Below are 18,111 nucleotides of genomic sequence, written 5' to 3'. Positions count from 1 at the left end.
ATAATAAAGAATGAATTATAATAATAATAATAATAGTCTTTATTTTTATATAGCGCCTTTCATAGTGGTCCACCTTCACAAAGCACCTTACAAAATACGAGACTAGGATGTGTGAACTGTGCATCAGCTGCAGAGTCACTTACAACAATTATGATATGCATCAACATGGAACACCAAAGGATCCTATTTATTGTATCAATCTAATAAATGCTATATATTTTACTGCAAAAGAGAAAAAAAAGTGGACAAAGGGCACCAATGCATATCACTGCACAGGTCATTAACTGTGAATCTGAGCATTGTATTGAATTTATGGCCCTTGCTATCAGGAGGAAATATGGAAATGGAATGACTTCATCTGCAGAGAACAGGTACCTCACTGCCAATCACACCTCAATCTCCATTACAAGAGCAGAATCTCCAAAATATGTTGGATAATGGTTTGATTTCCAATTTCAGGAAAGATGACTATCTTACTGGTGGTGTCAAGCATTAATTGAAGGGGTATGTGCTGTTACACAGTTTTTTTTTTTTTTTTTTTTTAACATGGTTTTTCTGACCCGCTTGTGTACTTTTCAGTGTACACAGGAAAGAAAGATTATTGGTGTTGTTTTGGAAGAACTCAGGTTATGTTTGACACCAAAACAGGTTAGTGGCACTGCCAATGTAAAGGCAGTCGAAAAATGGGAGGATGTGTTCACAGATATCTGTCAATGTGGAAAGCAAAGATTTGTTAAGTGAAATTAGAACAGAGAACAATGCGCGATGAAGAAACCAGTAACATAGTTAAGAAATGTGGAACAAATTTGGAACATGATCCCTACTTTGATGTCCATTAATATCCACCAGACAGAAAACATGTAGATATTTTCACATGGCACAAACTCTTCTGGTAATTATTTTTCCTGCTTTGATATGTCATCAGGTAATCCTTCTGGTGTATGTTTATTAGTCCATAAGTAATTAACCATCTTAACTACATGTTTTCTGTCTGGTGGATATTAATGGACATCAAAGTAGGGATCATGTTCCAAATTTGTTCCACATTTCTTAACTATGTTACTGGTTTCTTCATCGCGCATTGTTCTCTGTTCTAATTTCACTTAACAAATCTTTGCTTTCCACATTGACAGATATCTGTGAACACATCCTCCCATTTTTCGACTGCCTTTACATCGGCAGTGCCACTAACCTGTTTTGGTGTCAAACATAACCTGAGTTCTTCCAAAATAACACCAATAATCTTTCTTTCCTGTGTACACTGAAAAGTACACAAGCGGGTCAGAAAAGCCATGTTAAATTAAAACGTATGCACAATTAAAAAAAAACAGATCCACATCTGCAGTATACAGCTGTGTTACAAAGACATGATATTTTGCAATATTAAAACTATACATACTGAAAATAGTTTTGTAGGAAGCCTGATAACAAATCCAATTATTTATCATTTGTATTCAATATGAAAACTTTTTGCTGAAAGAAACGGTAGCAGTGGTCACACTGCTAACTTGAGAGTAACTGTTTGTCAGCTCTGTGTGTGTCTGTATTTTGTAGAATACAATCAGTTTCAAGGAAGGGAGGATCTGGTGCTTTAATTGAGGAGAAGGAAATGAAGGCAAATATAACATTTAAAAATGGAATGTAGTATTAAACTTTTTTTTTTTATTACACTATTTGATAGCTTTAACGATCACAATAACGGAACTTATAATGTCTTTGAGTAAATGTTCTTAATAAAAGTGTTAATACATATTTTTTTAAAAAGTACAACATATCATAACATGTAAACAATAACATATTAACTTTATTGGAGCTATGCACTGCTGAAAAAGAAAAAGAAAAAGATTTTGATCTCCTCTTGACCAAGCAGGAAATGGAACATGACATAATCGGTAGGAACTAAAATCAAACAGGACGTTTCTGTTCTTGAATCCTGGCTATATGCCCAAACTGAAGCAGGCACTGAAAGTGAGGATGCCAGTTTCTGATTAAAAAGAGGCAAGTACATTTTATTAATGTTCTTGATGATGATGGTAGATAATGTTGGAGGTGCTAACACTGAATTTTTTTTTTTGCTACAGACAATTGCTCTTTATGATAATATCAAGAGTGCCTGAAGATGGAAACAAATCCTCAGAATACTTTGTTAGATCTGTTGACTCCTGAGGTAAATATGTCCCAATATTTTTTATGATATTATATTATATATACTAGATTAATGAAAAATATATTACAATAAAGCTGTAGAAATATCACGAATAGTATACGACTATGCATTGTACATTGGCTTTTGCTAAATGTGACATTTTGAATACTGCTAGGATTATAAATCTCTATAATTAAATTTTTGTATTATACAAATATTCATAAGTGTGAGAGGTTTGTGTATTGATTTAAAAACAAATCTCACTGATGAGCAGACTAATGACATCATCATCATCTTGTGTTTCATCAGCGTCACTTGGAAACGTTTCTAAATATGCGGAGCTGCTTGCAGCTTGCAACACTGTATACCCTCTATACTGGCCAGATGACCTTGACGTTCTGTATGGTGAAAGTGAGGTGACCTCACTATACAGGATATTTCATCTGCCAGAAAAAGAGATTGTTGGAGGATTCAGAGTACAAGGACAGTGGAAGAAAGAAGGTCCCAGCAGACATGATAGGGCTCATCAAAAAACTAGAGACTGTAGCAGTTTCCACAGCTGAGTGTGAGAGAGGCTTCAGCTCAATGAATAAAATTCTCACACCAATTAGGAACTCAGTATCCCAAGAGTGAGTCGTCTCTTCCTGAATCGTAATGGTCCAGCATTAACTCAGTTTCAGCCACTGAGTTATGTCAGCGCTTGGTTGTTACAAGGAAAAAGGAGTGCAGAAAACAAGCTTGCAAGGTGAGGGAGCATAAAGAGGAACATTTAGTTACTTACCGTAACCCTGGTTCCCTGAAAGAGAAGATGACCACCACTTACATTGGTATGAGATATTTCTGCCCTTCGGGTAGGTATTGCTGAGCTCTCTATACCAGAGCTGCTGAAAGGCCTCTTCCTGTGATGATGCATTCGGTCCCGCCTACCGAGGGAATAAAACCGTCACTCGCAGGAAGATCCTCCTCTTTTTCCATCAAACCCATGAGGGAGCTGGTGGTCATTTTCTCTTTCGGGGAATCAGGGTTACTGTAAGTAACTTAACGTTCCCTGACTAACCCAGAGGTTAGTGGTGAGAACTTATACCCTCAAGGACCCTTGTGTCTACAGAAGGCAAGGCAAGGTCTACCACATTAATATGGTAGAACCTGGAGAAAGTATGCGGCCCAGCTATGTGCAGTACAAATGTCGGGCATCGAGTCCCCTTTGAAAAGGGCCCAAGATGTAGCCAACCCTCTCATGGAGTGTGCAGCTACCCTACCAGGTGGGGGCAAGCTAGCACCATCATACGCAGTCAAGACTGTGTCCACAATCCAGTGTGACAGACGCTGCTTAGAGAGGGGCTGTCCTAGGGTCCGTGTCCCGTGATAGACAGAGCTGGTCAAATTCAGCTCTTATCCTATGCACGTAGCATCTCAATGCCCGCATAGGGCAGAGGAAATTCAATCTCTCATCCTCCATAGAAGCAAACAGAGGGGGATGAAAAGACTCCAGTTCCACAGCTGTCGTTCTGCAGGTATACGTGCATCGTAGTGGAGTCCAGCCAGAGCCTCAGGTACGTGGTGCACTGCACTGGTGTAAGCCGACTCTTTGCATCATTTATGGTTAGGCCCAGCCTGACCAGATGCTCCGTCACAACCGCCGTGTTGGCCAGTGCTGCCTCTCATGACTGGGAACAGAACAACCAGTCGTCGAGATAGTTTATTACTCTGATCTGCAGCCGTAGGGGAGCCAGGATAGCGTCCACGCACTTTGAAAACGTACTGGAGCTAGGGAGCGGCCCAATGGCAGAACAGCAAACTTGTACGCGCTTCCTTGAAGGGAAAAGCGCAGGTACTTCCTGTGCTCTGGACGAATGGGAACATGAAAGTGTGCATCCCTTAAGTCCACGGTGGTGAACCAGTTGCCCGGCTGGACGAACTGAAGGATGTGACGGTGCATCAGCATTTGGAACCTCCTTTCTTTTAAGAACCCGTTTAGAAGCCTCAGGTCTCAGATGAGGCGAAAGCCGCTGTCTTTCTTGGTACCAGAAAGTATCTCGAGTATTACCCCTCTCTGTGAGAGACAGTTACTACGAGACAAATGGCTCACTTGCACAACAAGGCAGCCACTTCTTTCTGAAGTACCAAGGCTTGTAGAGGGTCTGTCACAAAAGTGTTTGTGACACCTCGAAAGGGAGGAGGTCCCAAGTGAAACTGAAGCACATAGCCATTTTGCACAGTGGTGAGTACCCAGGAGTTTGAGGTGCAAGCGCGCCAGTACTAGCTGTTCTGCCAAAAAGGCCACTAACCTTCACGGGCCCTGCTCGGGCTGCCGAGGATGGGACTGGGCAGTTTGGAGTGAGTATTTAGGGTGCTGGCCCTGAAAACGTCTCCTCTGACGCTGGATTGAGGACTGACCACGACCTGCATTCCCTCTGCTAGCCGGTCGGGCTCGGTTACCTGCTGGCGTGCCTCGAAGGTGATGCCTTAAGTCTCCCAGAGGAGCTGTGGGATTGTTCTTGTGACAGTTCGAGTCTGGGGAGCTCGCCAGCGGCAAGACCTACCCCATGCAGAGGCACAGGGAGGGAGCAATGCGGCCGCCTCATGTTCCCGGTGGGATCTTTGCAAAATCTCCTCCAGAGCTGGCCCAAATGTATGACCTGGGGATATAGGTGAGTCAAGCAGCACGGCCTTATCTGCATCAGGGACAATGGGTACTGCGCAGCACTGTGAGCTATATGCTAGGTTGACCAGTGCAAACGCAACTAGCGCAACATGCACCACGTGCTCTGTTTGTACTGTGAGTCCCAATCGCCATGCGTACCAGGTACCATACACTACGTGAACTGCATACTGTGCGTAATCGCACTAGAGTGGTAGAGGTACCAGCACGTGCACTGTGCGAACCGAGCACCGCACACACCGAGTACTGAGGACAATAAGTGCACCGTGTATTGTGCAGCGTTGTTGTGCACTACCACTGAGGCGCTGAGCACCATGTGTCACTTATATTAAGCACCTGTGGCCCGAGATATAATATCACGGGCTATGTGTGCACCGTGGAACTGCAGCACCGGGGAAGCCGCTACGCAATGTGCCTACCCTAACCGAGTGGTCAACACACATATACACCTGGTCAGCATGTAACGTAACGCAGGGCCAAAGCCACGGTGGGCGAGTTTAAGTAGACAATAAAACACGGTGAAAAATAATACAGTGTTTGTTTACAAGGCTCGACTCAACGAGGTGGCGGAACTGTGCGGCTGGGAGGGTCTACTCAACAGCGAGGATACAGCAAGGCCTAGCCCCGAGGAGAACACGTGTACTCTCAAGAAGAAAAGACAGTTACTCGCGGATGACTGCACAGGCAGTCGCTCACATACGACAGACAGATAAAAACAGCGGCCTACCATGCAAGCGAGGAGGCCACTGAAAGACAGAAAGGCAATAAAGGACTCAGTCTTTTTAAGTTGCTGATTCCAGGAAAGCAGCAAGCCGGCATTCAGCACGAATGCAAGGGAAATGCAACCGACTCGACTCGAGAAGCTCTTTCCTTATCCACACACAGCTAAACACAGAGGTTACAAAAGAGGAGGATCATCCTGCTGCGAGTGACGGTTTTATTCCATCGGTAGGCGGGACCGAGTGCTTCATCACAGGAAGGGGCCTTTCGGCAGCTCTGGTATAGAGAGCTCAGCAATACCTACCCGAAGGGCAGGAATATCCCATACCAATGTAAGTGGTAGGTATCTTCGAATTGAAAGGGAACTTGACACCAAGGATATATGGTCTCTCCTTTAATGCGACAAACAGGACTATTTGAATTGACTGGCGAGTGTACAGTTCTATAACACACACTGCTTGGCACTTTGTAACATTTGTTTTAATTATTATTTTGTATGTTTTAAATGTTAAAAAGAACAACGTGGGATTCAGTCAACGCATTCAAACAAGACTGCAAGCTGAAACTGGAAGGCAGCAGCAGGGCTGGTTACAAAGGAGCCGGCTCTTTTGTATAGCGGTATCAGCGCTACGCTTTAGTGCGAGAGGTCCCAAGGTCCCGTTTTCGTGACCGCCCTCCGCCTGTGTGTGGAATGTCTCTCCCTGCGTGATGCGCCAGCCTGCGTTAACCAAGATCGCTACGTTAGACCGCCTTGTTTAATGAGTGAAAAATGTTAAGCATTTTGATCAGCTGTATTTGTAGAAAGAAAACTATGATTTTCTTTCTAATTTTGCTATATTAAAGTAGAAATTAATATATATATATATATATATATATATATATATATATATATATATATATAAAGTTTGCGTACACCTGCTTGAAAAGGTTTTTCATGATTATCTATGTGTACTGTATAAACTGTATAAACTTGTATATAAACACTTAATATTTCATTATCTGATACTTGTACTTATATAAGCCGATAATCATAAGTGAATTGCATTCAAAAATGTAATTTTTAAATGAAAATGTAAATCTTGTCAATTCCAATGAAATGGTCACCCAAAGTAAGGGGATTTCAGTCTGTATAACATGGTGTTAGAACACTGGCCTAAGTATAAAAGTGTCTTTGCTAGATGTTCTCTGAGTTAACTAGCATGTTACCTAATTAACCTTTTGTCACCAATTATTGTTAACAGATGAGGGTCCATAATTACTATAAATATAGGTAGCATAGGCACAAGTGTGCCATTCCTGAATGTAAGGGAGCAGAAAATGACAAAATACGCTCAGTTAAGCAAAGAAAAAAAAGGCAGTCTGTAATTACTTTAAGAAATTAAGGTCAATCTTTAAGACAAATCGCAAGAACTTTGCAAGTGTCTGTAACTGCTGTGGCCAAGACCATCAAACGATTTGAAGAAACTGGCACTCATGAGGACTGAACAAGGTCAGGCAGGCCAAGGTTGACCTCAGAATCAGAGAACAAGTTCATTCAAGTCACAAGTCAGCAAAACTGGCTATTAACTGCCCCTGAAATACAAGCTCAGCTAAATGCTACTAGAAGTATAGGTGTTTCAACATCAACTGTTCAAAAGAGATTGCATGAAGCTGGCCTAACTGGAAGAATTGCTGCAAAGAAACCATTGTTAAGAGTGCAGAATAAGAGGAAGAGACTTGCCAGGGCCAAAAAACACAGAAACTGGACGTTTGAGGAGTGGCAGTCGGTCTTATGGACTGATGAGTCAAAATTTGAAATATTTGGGTCGAACCGCAGAGTATTTGTAAGATGCTCAGAGGGGGTGAGTGCATGAGTTCTGCATGTGTGTTTCCCACGGTCAAGCATGGAGGAGGCAGTGTCATGGTCTGGGGTTGCTTTGCTGGTGAGAGTTGGTGATCTTTACCAAGTCCATGGAAAGCTCAACCAGCATAGCTATCATAGCATACTTCAGAGGCATGCCATTCCATCAGGATTACGGCTAGTTGGGCAGTCCTTCATTCTTCAGCAAGATAGTGACCCGAAATACACCTCAATGTTGTGCAAGAAATATCTGGCGAAGAAGGAAAGCGAAGGACAACTCAATCTAATGACCTGGCCGGCCCAGTCTCCAGACCTCAATCCCATAGAACTTGTATGGGACGAACTGGACAGAAGAGTCAAAGCAAAGCTACCCACAAGTGCCCTACATCTCTGGGAATTGCTGCAGAAGAGCTGGGAAGACATGTTGGGTGATTTCCTGCTGAAACTTGTTAACCGAATGCCTCGTGTTTGTGAGGTTGTTATTAAGGCAAAGGGTGGCTATTTTGAGGAATCCAAGATTTAGAGACAATTTTCAATTTTCTTGAACATTGCTTTGATACTCCTTATGTTTTGTTTTGTATATTGTAACATGTGTTTTCATTTTCAACTACTTACAGAAACGTATACGACGTAAAACATTGTCAATTATGAAAAAAAAAAAAACTAGTTTCCAGCAAGTGTACTCAAACTTTTGACTGGTACTATATATATATATATATATATATATATATATATATATATATATATATATATATATATATATATATATATATATATATATAATGTTTCTTAATAAAAGATGCAACGATCTCCTGCACGTCATGGAGGGACTTAGAAGCTAAGAATATTCGTAAAGCACTTTAGAATTTTAAATTTGGGGGATCGGGCACTAGCCCTAAATTTGAAGTGTGCCGTTATTTGTACAACATCGATAGCTAGATACACCCCCCCACAGTGATTTTTTTTTTTTTTTTTTTTTTTTTTCCAATTCCACCACTGACTACGTTTTGTTTTAGATTACAACAACGGTGGGTTATCGATATTACTGTCAAATTATTATTTTTTAAGCTTTCAAATGTGCGTTTCTGGAAATGAATAATCGTTTTCCTAATGTAATAATACCTTAATGTTTAGCTAACTGTGAATTACAAAATCAATTAAACGTTGTGTTAAAAAAAGTTAGAAAATATCCCCCCCCCCCCCCCCCCCCGTTTCTCCATAAGCACCAACGCCAGCACCGCCCCCTAATCTTGCAACTCTGCAGCTAGGAACAACCTGTCTTCACTCCACTTTTTACACTAGCCGGAACATCATGGCGGAACAACAACAGCACAGCAACAACAATCACTTCCCGATCTTATTCTCCTTTTCCGTCTTCTCTCGGCCCTCATCATTGCCTGTCGGTTCGGGCTACGAGGTTCTGATCCAAAAGTTCTTGTCCCTGTATGGAGATCAAATCGACATTCACCGGAAGTTTGTTATTCAGCTTTTTTCAGAAGAATGGGGGCAGTACATTGATTTACCGAAAAGCTTTGTAGTGGCAGAAAAATGCAAACTACGATTGGTTCCTCTGCAAATGACAGTAAGTTTTACTTAACAATGTAAATTAACAATGAAACAGATATCAGATTTGCTAGTATAACAAAAAACGAAGGTATCCTTCAGTTTACACGTACTGTAGCATGTCTACAGGTTTATAATATCACACTTAATAGCAGTTGTTTTACCCGATGTAATATAAGATGTTACATATATTTTGTTATTTATGAAATACTAGATAACAGTAAAATGTTTTATTTATCTCTCTACAACTGTAAAGTACAGCCTGTGTGACTGTACTTTCTTTAACGGTGACAGCTGCCTCGAGACCTTCCCTGTGCAGTGTTGAAAGGGGTTAATGACTGGTACCTCACCTGTTGAAATCATTGTGAAAATGGTATAATAATACAAAGGTGGATCCTTTTTCATAACGTGCGGTATATTTTAAGGGGATTTGTAATCTTGGGAGGCTACATTCATTCTGAACTTAATTTATTGTAAGATGTATTGAGAATTGTTTTAATTTTCATATAGACAGTACCGACTGTTATGGCATGTTGTACCTCTTTTATAGTGGATTCATGTTTTATTGAGGATGCTGGTCCTTGGTTTGGTTATGATTGTGCCTTTTGATTTTTCTTTATTAGTATTATATGTACTAATTTGTTTGATTATTGATTGAGTCGGACATGACTGTGTTTAATTAGTTACATTTGACAGTTGGCTCAGGATGAACTGATTTAAGGGATTCATTATGTGAGCATGGTGTTCACGTATTTCCCACAACCCCAGTAATCCACATGAATTATTTTATCTGGCTCAATTCTAGTGTAATTATATTTTTAAAATGCATTTTATTTACTGCACATATAATCAAAGCAAAAGCAAGATACCAATTTTCATAAAAGGGTTACATCTACAATGTCAATGTATTCATAAGTGACAATTTGTGAGCAAAGTGGATAGCTGTCTGCTATCTGCAAACAAAGCCTGTATATTGCAAAACTGGTTTTAAAAACAGATGTGTGCAATGATTTGGGTGTATGTAACATTTTAAATTGGTTTGTATTTATTTAATGATTGTTATAACACTGCTATCTAAATTCAGGATTTATGTTTGTATTGTATATTAAGATCAATCAAATGCTACCCTAAGGAATAATGCAATGCTTTGTTTTCTTTTACTGTCTGCAGATGACTCCACTTGGCAATCTCACTCCAGCAACCACTGTATTTTTTTGCTGTGATATGCAGGAAAGATTCAGACCAGCTATCAAATACTTTGGGGATATTATCAGTGTCGGGCAACGACTGGTAAGCGTTTTGCTTGTTCTGAACATCAAAGGCCAGGTAGACCGTTTCACTTATTGCATTGATCCTGCCAAGCAACTTTGCTGTCATTGTGTGCCTCATAAACAGTAAACATGTAAATCTAAATGTATAACAGTGTTTATTTTTTTTAGCGAAATATAATCTAAGCCTATTTTTAGGGACCCCAGCTGTTGTTGATTCCAATTTAGGCACTTCACGTAAGAACTAGTAAGTTTACATCAGGACTAGCAAGTTTCAAAAGGTACTAGTCCTTTGGACTAGTAGCACAATATTGTTAGTGTCTAACCCTGCATAAAACAAAATTCCCACAGTTCTCTTATGGCTTACCTGATTGAGATATACTTTCTTTTTCTGTAAACTCTGTTTTTCCTGTTACTAGTACTGTTTTCACACTTGAGCAAAATGAATCCAGCAGTTGAATCTGGTAGTAATATGCAGGAGAAGTTAATGTGGCTGTTATGTTCACACGAGACACTAGTCCCAGATTTGATGCAGTTTAGTTTTTCTTCAGTGTAGACACACTAAATCTGGAGTTGAGTGCGGTGCAGTGCTTTGATCTGCATGTGAAAGCACTTCTTTATGAGCATGACATATGCACAGTAAAAGAAGTATGTGCCATTATTTTTTAATGTGGCTTAGTTTGTTTACTAACGCTAATGTGGGGTGAAATGATGCTGGTAGTAATGAATGCAGACTGGAAACTACCCCAGAAGTGGATTTGTTAGTCCAGTCGTCAGTCGCACTCAAAGACGCATTGAGGTGAGTAGGAAAAAAAACAGTTTGCAAGTTTTGTTTCCATGCACACTCAACACTGCTGTGAAGTGCCCGTGTGAAAACGGTATTACTGGACACCTGGTCATTTATTCAGAGGAGTGCACCTCTGAAACAAAGACATGTAATGAGCCCCAAAGTGTTCAGTTACATTCATCAAGTCTGTGCTCATATTTTGATAATACCTTCCCTGTGTTTGCACACTATTAATGTGTAGGCTTAGTTGCTGTAAACAATAACATATTAATACCAATTTGCTTGCTTGTGCAGCAGTTGCTACACAGTTATGTGTTTTATAATTCCTGGCCTCATTGTGCTGAAAACTACTGCAAATGATAACATTAAACATACAGCAGATGACAAATCTGTTTGTTTGATTGTTTATGCTGGAAAAGACATTTTCCTACAGCCTGCATTCCTGCCAGACCTGAGTAAAAGTAAACGGATCGATTTGGCCCTTTGACAATACCTGCTTTGCCATATGAAAATATGAAATGTATACAGCATGAAAATAATTATGAAGAATGCTGAATACTGTTTTGCCATTGTGGATACTGTTTCTGTTTTTTATACAGCTTCAGGGGGCTCGCATATTGGGAATTCCAGTTATTGTTTCTGAACAGTACCCTAAAGGATTGGGGAGCACAGTTCAAGAACTGGACCTAACAGGGGTGAAGCTTGTGATCCCCAAGACCAAGTTTTCTATGGTTTTACCTGAAGTTGAATCAGCACTTGCAGAAATTCCAGGAGTCCGCAGTGTTGTCTTGTTTGGGGTTGAAGTATGTTGCTTTTTGTGCAATCTTATTCATATATATATGCAATAGTCAGTGTCTGGAATAAAATAAAAAAAGCATAACAAAAAAGTAACTTACTACTACTGTGGTCGAGTGTTTAAATTATGGCTGGGTTAAATAAAAGCAACGGAAAAAAGTAATTGTATTTTTAAAATGCAATATATACAAGAGTGTTTAGCTGGGCAAAATAGATTAACTTATTTCAACAGTATTAAAATGACATAATTTTAACTTTTAAAGTGAACTGTACAAAATGCTCATTAATGCCGCTGGAGTGTACAAATATAAAGATGCAAATAAAACAAAATACACATTTTCAGTTTTAAAATGCTAACAATTTAAATATTATTTAGGTGTTTAATGTTGAAGAATAAAAATGAGATGGTTTTCTTTTTCTTTTTTCCCAGACCCATGTATGTATCCAGCAAACAGCACTGGATTTGATTGGAAGGGGGTTGGAAGTTCACATAGTAGCCGATTCAACTTCTTCCAGAAGTATGATGGACAGAGTGTTTGCATTGGAGGTAGTTTCAACAGTTTAATATGCCATATCATGACATGTCAGATACACTTTTCAATGTGCCTTTATGTGCCCTTACCTAACTGCTATTTTAAACCCTAGGCCATGGACCAGGTGCTCTGAGAGGTGTCTTTCTTGGCAAAATGTCTGACTGGATAGCATATGAGTCCACCTCAAAGAGGCACTAAATATTCAGTGCCGTGGTTAACCGATTAAAAAAAATAATAAAACACCCCCCCGATACAAAAAAAAATGAAATCAGTATATATCCAATAAACACTGGAAAAACACTGGAAATGGTTAGTCAATACACCTTGAGTTGACTCCTTTCCCCATGAAAAAAATTAATTAAACCTACAAAAAATAAAAAACACTTTCCCAGTGTAGTAGTGCAATGTCCCTCCTTCCTAATTTGTATCATTGATTCATTCTGAGTACTTTAAACCCACCTCAATTACTCAGTGGCAGCAAATGCCTACATATCTATCTGAGTATTGTAACATGCTTACAGGATTTAAAACGAGGTGACAATTAGATAGCGGAGGATTGTTTTTGCTCGCAAGATTTAAAGCTATATCAAAGTTCGAGAGGGAGTATTTACACGCTTATGAAATTGAAAATAGAATTGCAAATTGTGGCAAAATGAAAAAAAATGCCTAAACACACAAAAAAACCTGAAAAAATATGCCAGTGACCATAAGGATTTCATTGTGTAAGACAATAAAGGAAAGAAGGTACAATTGAAGTGTGCAAGTACTGTCGAGTTACTATACATATTGTGACAGAAAAAAAAAATCCAAGAATTTTGGAAAGCAACCGAAAACAGTCATTTCATACCATATGTAAAAAGTGAAAGCCAAACAAAAAATTAAAAAAAATAATGAATAAAAAGTGAAAAATAGAAGTCCTATAAGGTACCTCCCCTGGTCTACCACCAGGAGGATATAATGTAGGTTTCTTAAGAGGTGAACTTCATTGAGCTGCCAGCTTCATAGAATACTTTATAGAGCTGATAGAAGTGAAAATTAATTAGTTATGGTTATGGGTAGACCTCACTAAAATAGAGGCATTTTGGTTGTTGGGATTGTAAATTATGGATAAACTGTAGTTTCAAATAGACACATTTAAAATTATGCTTCTGGGAAGAATGAACCAAAATAGGTTGAGTTTGTGAAACACCTTGAAATGCTTTTGTTCTCAAGGAAATGATGTCAAAGCCAAGCTCTGTGTCTTATATTACAGGGTGTGGTAGTCAGCATTAATCTAGCCCTTTTATAAGCTCCAACAGGACCATAGGCATGGTTTGATTACATGATTTTTATCTTGATTGGGGATCAATGCCATAGCTTTGTTAATTACAGTTATGGGGGTACCACTTTAACATACAATATGCCTATAGGAAGTATTCACCTTCCCTGGACAGTCTCACAGTTTGTTGTGTTACAACATGAAATCTTGATGCATTTAAATGGGATTGTTTTTCCTTTGATCTACACAACCTTCTCAGCACTTTGGAGGGGCATGATAATTTTTATTGTAAAACAGTTAATGAAAAAAAAAAAAAAAAACCCTGAAATGTCTTGGTTACGTAAGTATTCACTGAGTCAATACTTGGTCAAACCACCTTTGGCAGCAATTACAGATGTGAGTCTTTTGGGGTAAGTCTCTACCAGGTTTGCACATCTGGATCGTACAATATTCGCCCATTCTTCGCAAAATTGTTCAAACTCTGTCAAGTTGGATGGGGATCGTTGGTGGACAGCAATCTTCAAGTCTTGCCACAGATTCTCAGTCGGATTCAAGTCTGGGCTTTGACTGGGCCACTCTAGGACATTCGCTTTCTTGTTTTTAAGCCCTCCAGTGTCGCTTTGGCTGTGTGCTTAGGGTTATTGTCCTTCTTAAAGGTGAATCTTCGATCCAATCTTGGGTCTTTTGCAAATTGAAGCAGGTTTTCCTCAAGGATTTACCTGTATTTGGCTCCATCCATTTTGCCCTCTACACTGACAAGCTTCCCAGTTCCTGCAGAAGAAAGGCATCCGCATAGCATGATGCTGCCGCCACCATGCTTCACAGTAGGGATGGTGTTACCTGGGTGATGTGCTGTGTTGGGTTTGCGCCAGGCGTAACGCTTTGCATTTAGGCCAAATAGGCCAAATTTAGTTTCTTCAGACCACAGAATCTTTTGCACATCTTTTCAGTCTCCCACATGCCTTTTTGCAAATTCCAAGCAGGATTCTACATGGGCTTTTTTTCAGAAAAGGCTTCCTTCTTGCCACTCTTCCATACAGGCTAGATTTGTGGAGTACCTCAGCTGTTGTTGACAGATGACCAGTTTCTCCCATCTCAGCCATGAGATGCTGTAGGTTTTTCAGAGTTGTCATTGGCCTCTTGGAGGCTTCTCTGTCCAATGCCCAAACATGGAATCTTACAGAGACAGTTGTATTTAATCTGAAATAATGTGAACCACTTTATTGCTCACAGGTGGACTCCATTTAACTTGTTGTGTGAATTCTGAAGGCAATTGGTTGCACCTGAGCTTATTTAGGAGTGTCTTAGCAAAGGGGGTGAATACTTATCTAACATTGAAATGCATCAAGATTTCAGATTGTAACACAACAAACTGTGAATACTTCCTATAGGCACTGTACATCAATCAATCATTTAAACTCCCAAACACATTTTGATGACATGATTGTGATTATATTAATGGAAAATGCATGCCATACAAGGCATTCCTTTATTAAACTTTTGTCTTTCTCTTCTTTTCTATAGCGTCTTGCTCGCACTGGGATAATAGTGACCACGAGTGAATCTATACTTCTGCAGCTTGTGTCTGACAAAGACCACCCCAAATTCAAAGAGATTCAGAATATTATCAAGGCGAGTGCTCCTGAGTCAGGGCTGCTTTCCAAGGTCTAACAAGATAATCATTGGTGAGAAAAGGAAGTGGTTCCATTGCGTCGTGATTTAAATAAATAAATAAATACATTTTAAAAAAGGCACCAGAATTATCACAGGCTTTCTCGTCAGGTTCAAGGTATAAAGCATGTACACCTTTCTTGCAAAAGATGTGCTGATGTGTTTTGTGTAATCACATCAGTGTTGTTAAATGGTAATACCCCTCAGAACTGTAGCGTTTCTGTGTGGTAAAAATGTAATGTTGTAGGAAAAGGAGGTGCCTACAGTAACTATTCACAGTCTGCATTGATAGAGGTGCCTACAGTAACTATTCACAGTCTGCATTGATAGAGGTGCCTACAGTAACTATTCACAGTCTGCATTGATAGAGGTGCCTACAGTAACTATTCACAGTCTGCATTGATAGAGGTGCCTACAGTAACTATTCACAGTCTGCATTGATAGAGGTGCCTACAGTAACTATTCACAGTCTGCATTGATAGAGGTGCCTACAGTAACTATTCACAGTCTGCATTGATAGATGTGCCTACAGTAACTATTCACAGTCTGCATTGATAGAGGTGCCTACAGTAACTATTCACAGTCTGCATTGATAGAGGTGCCTACAGTAACTATTCACAGTCTGCATTGATAGAGGTGCCTACAGTAACTATTCACAGTCTGCATTGATAGAGGTGCCTACAGTAACTATTCACAGTCTGCATTGATTGTAAAACGAAGGTACTTTTTGTGGAGCCTCTTGTGTTAATCTTGATATCTTTATTTCAACAGATGTAGTCTAAATAGTTATAAATTCATGCATATTTTATTTTAAATAACAAGTATTTTGTCTGTCTGTCAATCAAATGATCAGTGTATCTATCCCTCTAACAGGACATAAATTGAGTTCTCTAACATTTTCTCCTGTTTTTATTTATTTTAATCTAATATGTATTTAAAATAATGTAACAGTGGCTTGGTTTACATGCAGTTTAGAAATTATCTGTTGTCATGAGAGTGTGACATAGCAGCACGAATCAAGCATGTTCCTCACACTGTAGGAAGTGCATGGCTAAAAAGGGTGTGAAAACTGACTAAAGATTTGTGTTTTTTTTTTTTGTTTATTTATTTTTTTTGCATGGCTTTGAAAGCTGTGCATTATGTTCACGAGGCTTCATCCATGAAGATGCTGTTTGTGACATAACCTCGTCCAACCTTCTACTGTAACCAAGGAATTATTTATTAACAACTGAGATCTGCTGAAAGTAGACACCTGGCAAGTTGCTTTGACCAAGTTGAAAAAATAATGTTAAATAATAATAATATTAAAATAATAATTAAAAAAAAAAAACACTTCATTTTGTGTTTTAACCACCACACCATTTATTCAATATTTAATTATTGCCAACTGAAGGTGACTCCCTAAAATAATGTAGTTCTTTTATAAGCAATGTAGCCCTTTGCATAATAGTAATAATAATAATAATAATAATAATAATAATAATTTTACTAATATTTTCTAATGCTTTACACTTTTATTATTTATCATATTGAGTGATTGGATAGCTGATTGCTTTTAACATGGACTTTTCTATCTCTTAGCAATAAGATGCAATTCATTATACACTAGCCTTAAGTAGCATCTATCATGGGGACCTACCAAGAACAAAAACAAGTCCCATTTGAACCTCAGAATGTGTTCAATTAGCATAATATGAGAAATGTGGGCAAATAGGATACCCTATTGTACATTTGCTACCAGTATTTTGAAAATGAACTCTACTAAATATTTTGACTGGATATTGGCTGTCAATGTTATATATATATATATATATAATATAAATATATATATATATATATATATATATATATATATATATATATATATATATATATGTGTGTGTGTGTGTGTATGTATATATATATATATATATATATATATATATATATATATATATATATATATATATATATATATATATATTTTATTTTTATTTATTTATTTATTTTTAACGCAAGTTAATCGGCCTCTGTCTTGGCCCTCTCCACATTCCCTGTGGCACTATTTTAATATACACGAGTGCAGACAACACAGTAAGTGCACTCGTCGTTTGAATAGAAAGTCACGGAACTGCATTATGGAGCGAAGCTCTAAAGTGAAGGATTTATGAATGGGAAGATTTTTTATGAAAAAAAACCTTAACAATTCATTGGATAGAAAGACTGTTACTTGTATTTGTCTGTTCCAGTGTCACAGAATGCATCTAGTCTGCTATACCAATTGTAACAAATATGCAGTTATAACCTAGATTAACTGAGATTAAAAATTAAAATCACAATTAATTTGTTTTTAATTGTTTGACAGCCTTATTAAAATTATTATTAAGTAATTTAGCAGACACTTCTATCCAAAGCAATTTACAGTGACTAGGGGGTAAACTATGCAGAGTCACTTAAAATAGGACCTGGGTTTTACGTGTCATCCAAATGACAGAGCAGATTGAGGTTAAGTGACTTGCTCAAGGTCACACACAGTGAATCAGTGGTTGAGCTTATATATATATATATATATATATATATATATAATATATATTTAGTAACCTTGTGCCGGATCTGACATTTATATGGGAGGGTAAATAAATCTAATTAGGTTCCTTATTAATTATTCATTTAAATTTTGAAGGGGAATTTTTCCCTAAAAGAACTACATGTAAACCCATATTGCCTGAAAGGTACTACCAACATAGCATGCCAAAAGGTAAGACTTATTTTTAATTTTGCATGTAAACCAAGCCAGTGTAGGAATATTGATGCAAAAATATATTTATTTGTGTAACACAGCTATACTGCAGCACCTGTGTGGCTCATACGCTCCACATGGGGATGGAT

General features: G+C 38.5%; 1 protein-coding gene and 1 long non-coding RNA gene across 3 annotated transcripts; both read left to right on the top strand.

The window, feature by feature from the left end:
- On the top strand, positions 1–2,891 carry LOC121302296. The gene is made up of 3 exons (XR_005947696.1): positions 1–504; positions 1,871–2,167; positions 2,456–2,891. It is a non-coding gene; the product is annotated as an uncharacterized LOC121302296 (long non-coding RNA).
- A 5,728-nt stretch (positions 2,892–8,619) lies between these two features.
- On the top strand, positions 8,620–16,137 carry isoc1 (isochorismatase domain containing 1). Of its 2 annotated transcripts, XR_005947693.1 has the most exons (6): positions 8,620–8,950; positions 10,102–10,221; positions 11,586–11,789; positions 12,212–12,328; positions 15,097–15,499; positions 15,538–16,137. XR_005947693.1 is itself a non-coding variant. In XM_041232130.1 (5 exons), the coding sequence occupies exons 1-5, from the start codon at positions 8,681–8,683 to the stop codon at positions 15,241–15,243; spliced, it is 858 nt and encodes a 285-aa protein (XP_041088064.1). In that variant the 5' UTR covers positions 8,620–8,680; the 3' UTR covers positions 15,244–16,137. The 2 variants fall into 2 exon arrangements, 1 of the variants encoding a protein (XP_041088064.1); XM_041232130.1 differs by having other exon boundaries at positions 15,097–16,137.
- The last annotated feature ends 1,974 nt before the right edge of the window (positions 16,138–18,111 follow it).

This window comes from Polyodon spathula, chromosome 2, assembly GCF_017654505.1.
Source record: "Polyodon spathula isolate WHYD16114869_AA chromosome 2, ASM1765450v1, whole genome shotgun sequence".
NCBI lineage: Eukaryota > Metazoa > Chordata > Actinopteri > Acipenseriformes > Polyodontidae > Polyodon > Polyodon spathula.
This window is presented reverse-complemented; position numbering and strand designations above follow the sequence as displayed.

Bases quoted from the DNA above. Each gene is read 5' to 3' on its own strand.
- isoc1 (XM_041232130.1), top strand. From the start codon at position 8,681: ATGGCGGAACAACAACAGCACAGCAACAACAATCACTTCCCGATCTTA. The intron at 10,222-11,585 runs GTAAGCGTTTTG...TTTTTTATACAG, and splicing joins TCAGTGTCGGGCAACGACTG to CTTCAGGGGGCTCGCATATT. The intron at 11,790-12,211 runs GTATGTTGCTTT...CTTTTTTCCCAG, and splicing joins TTGTCTTGTTTGGGGTTGAA to ACCCATGTATGTATCCAGCA.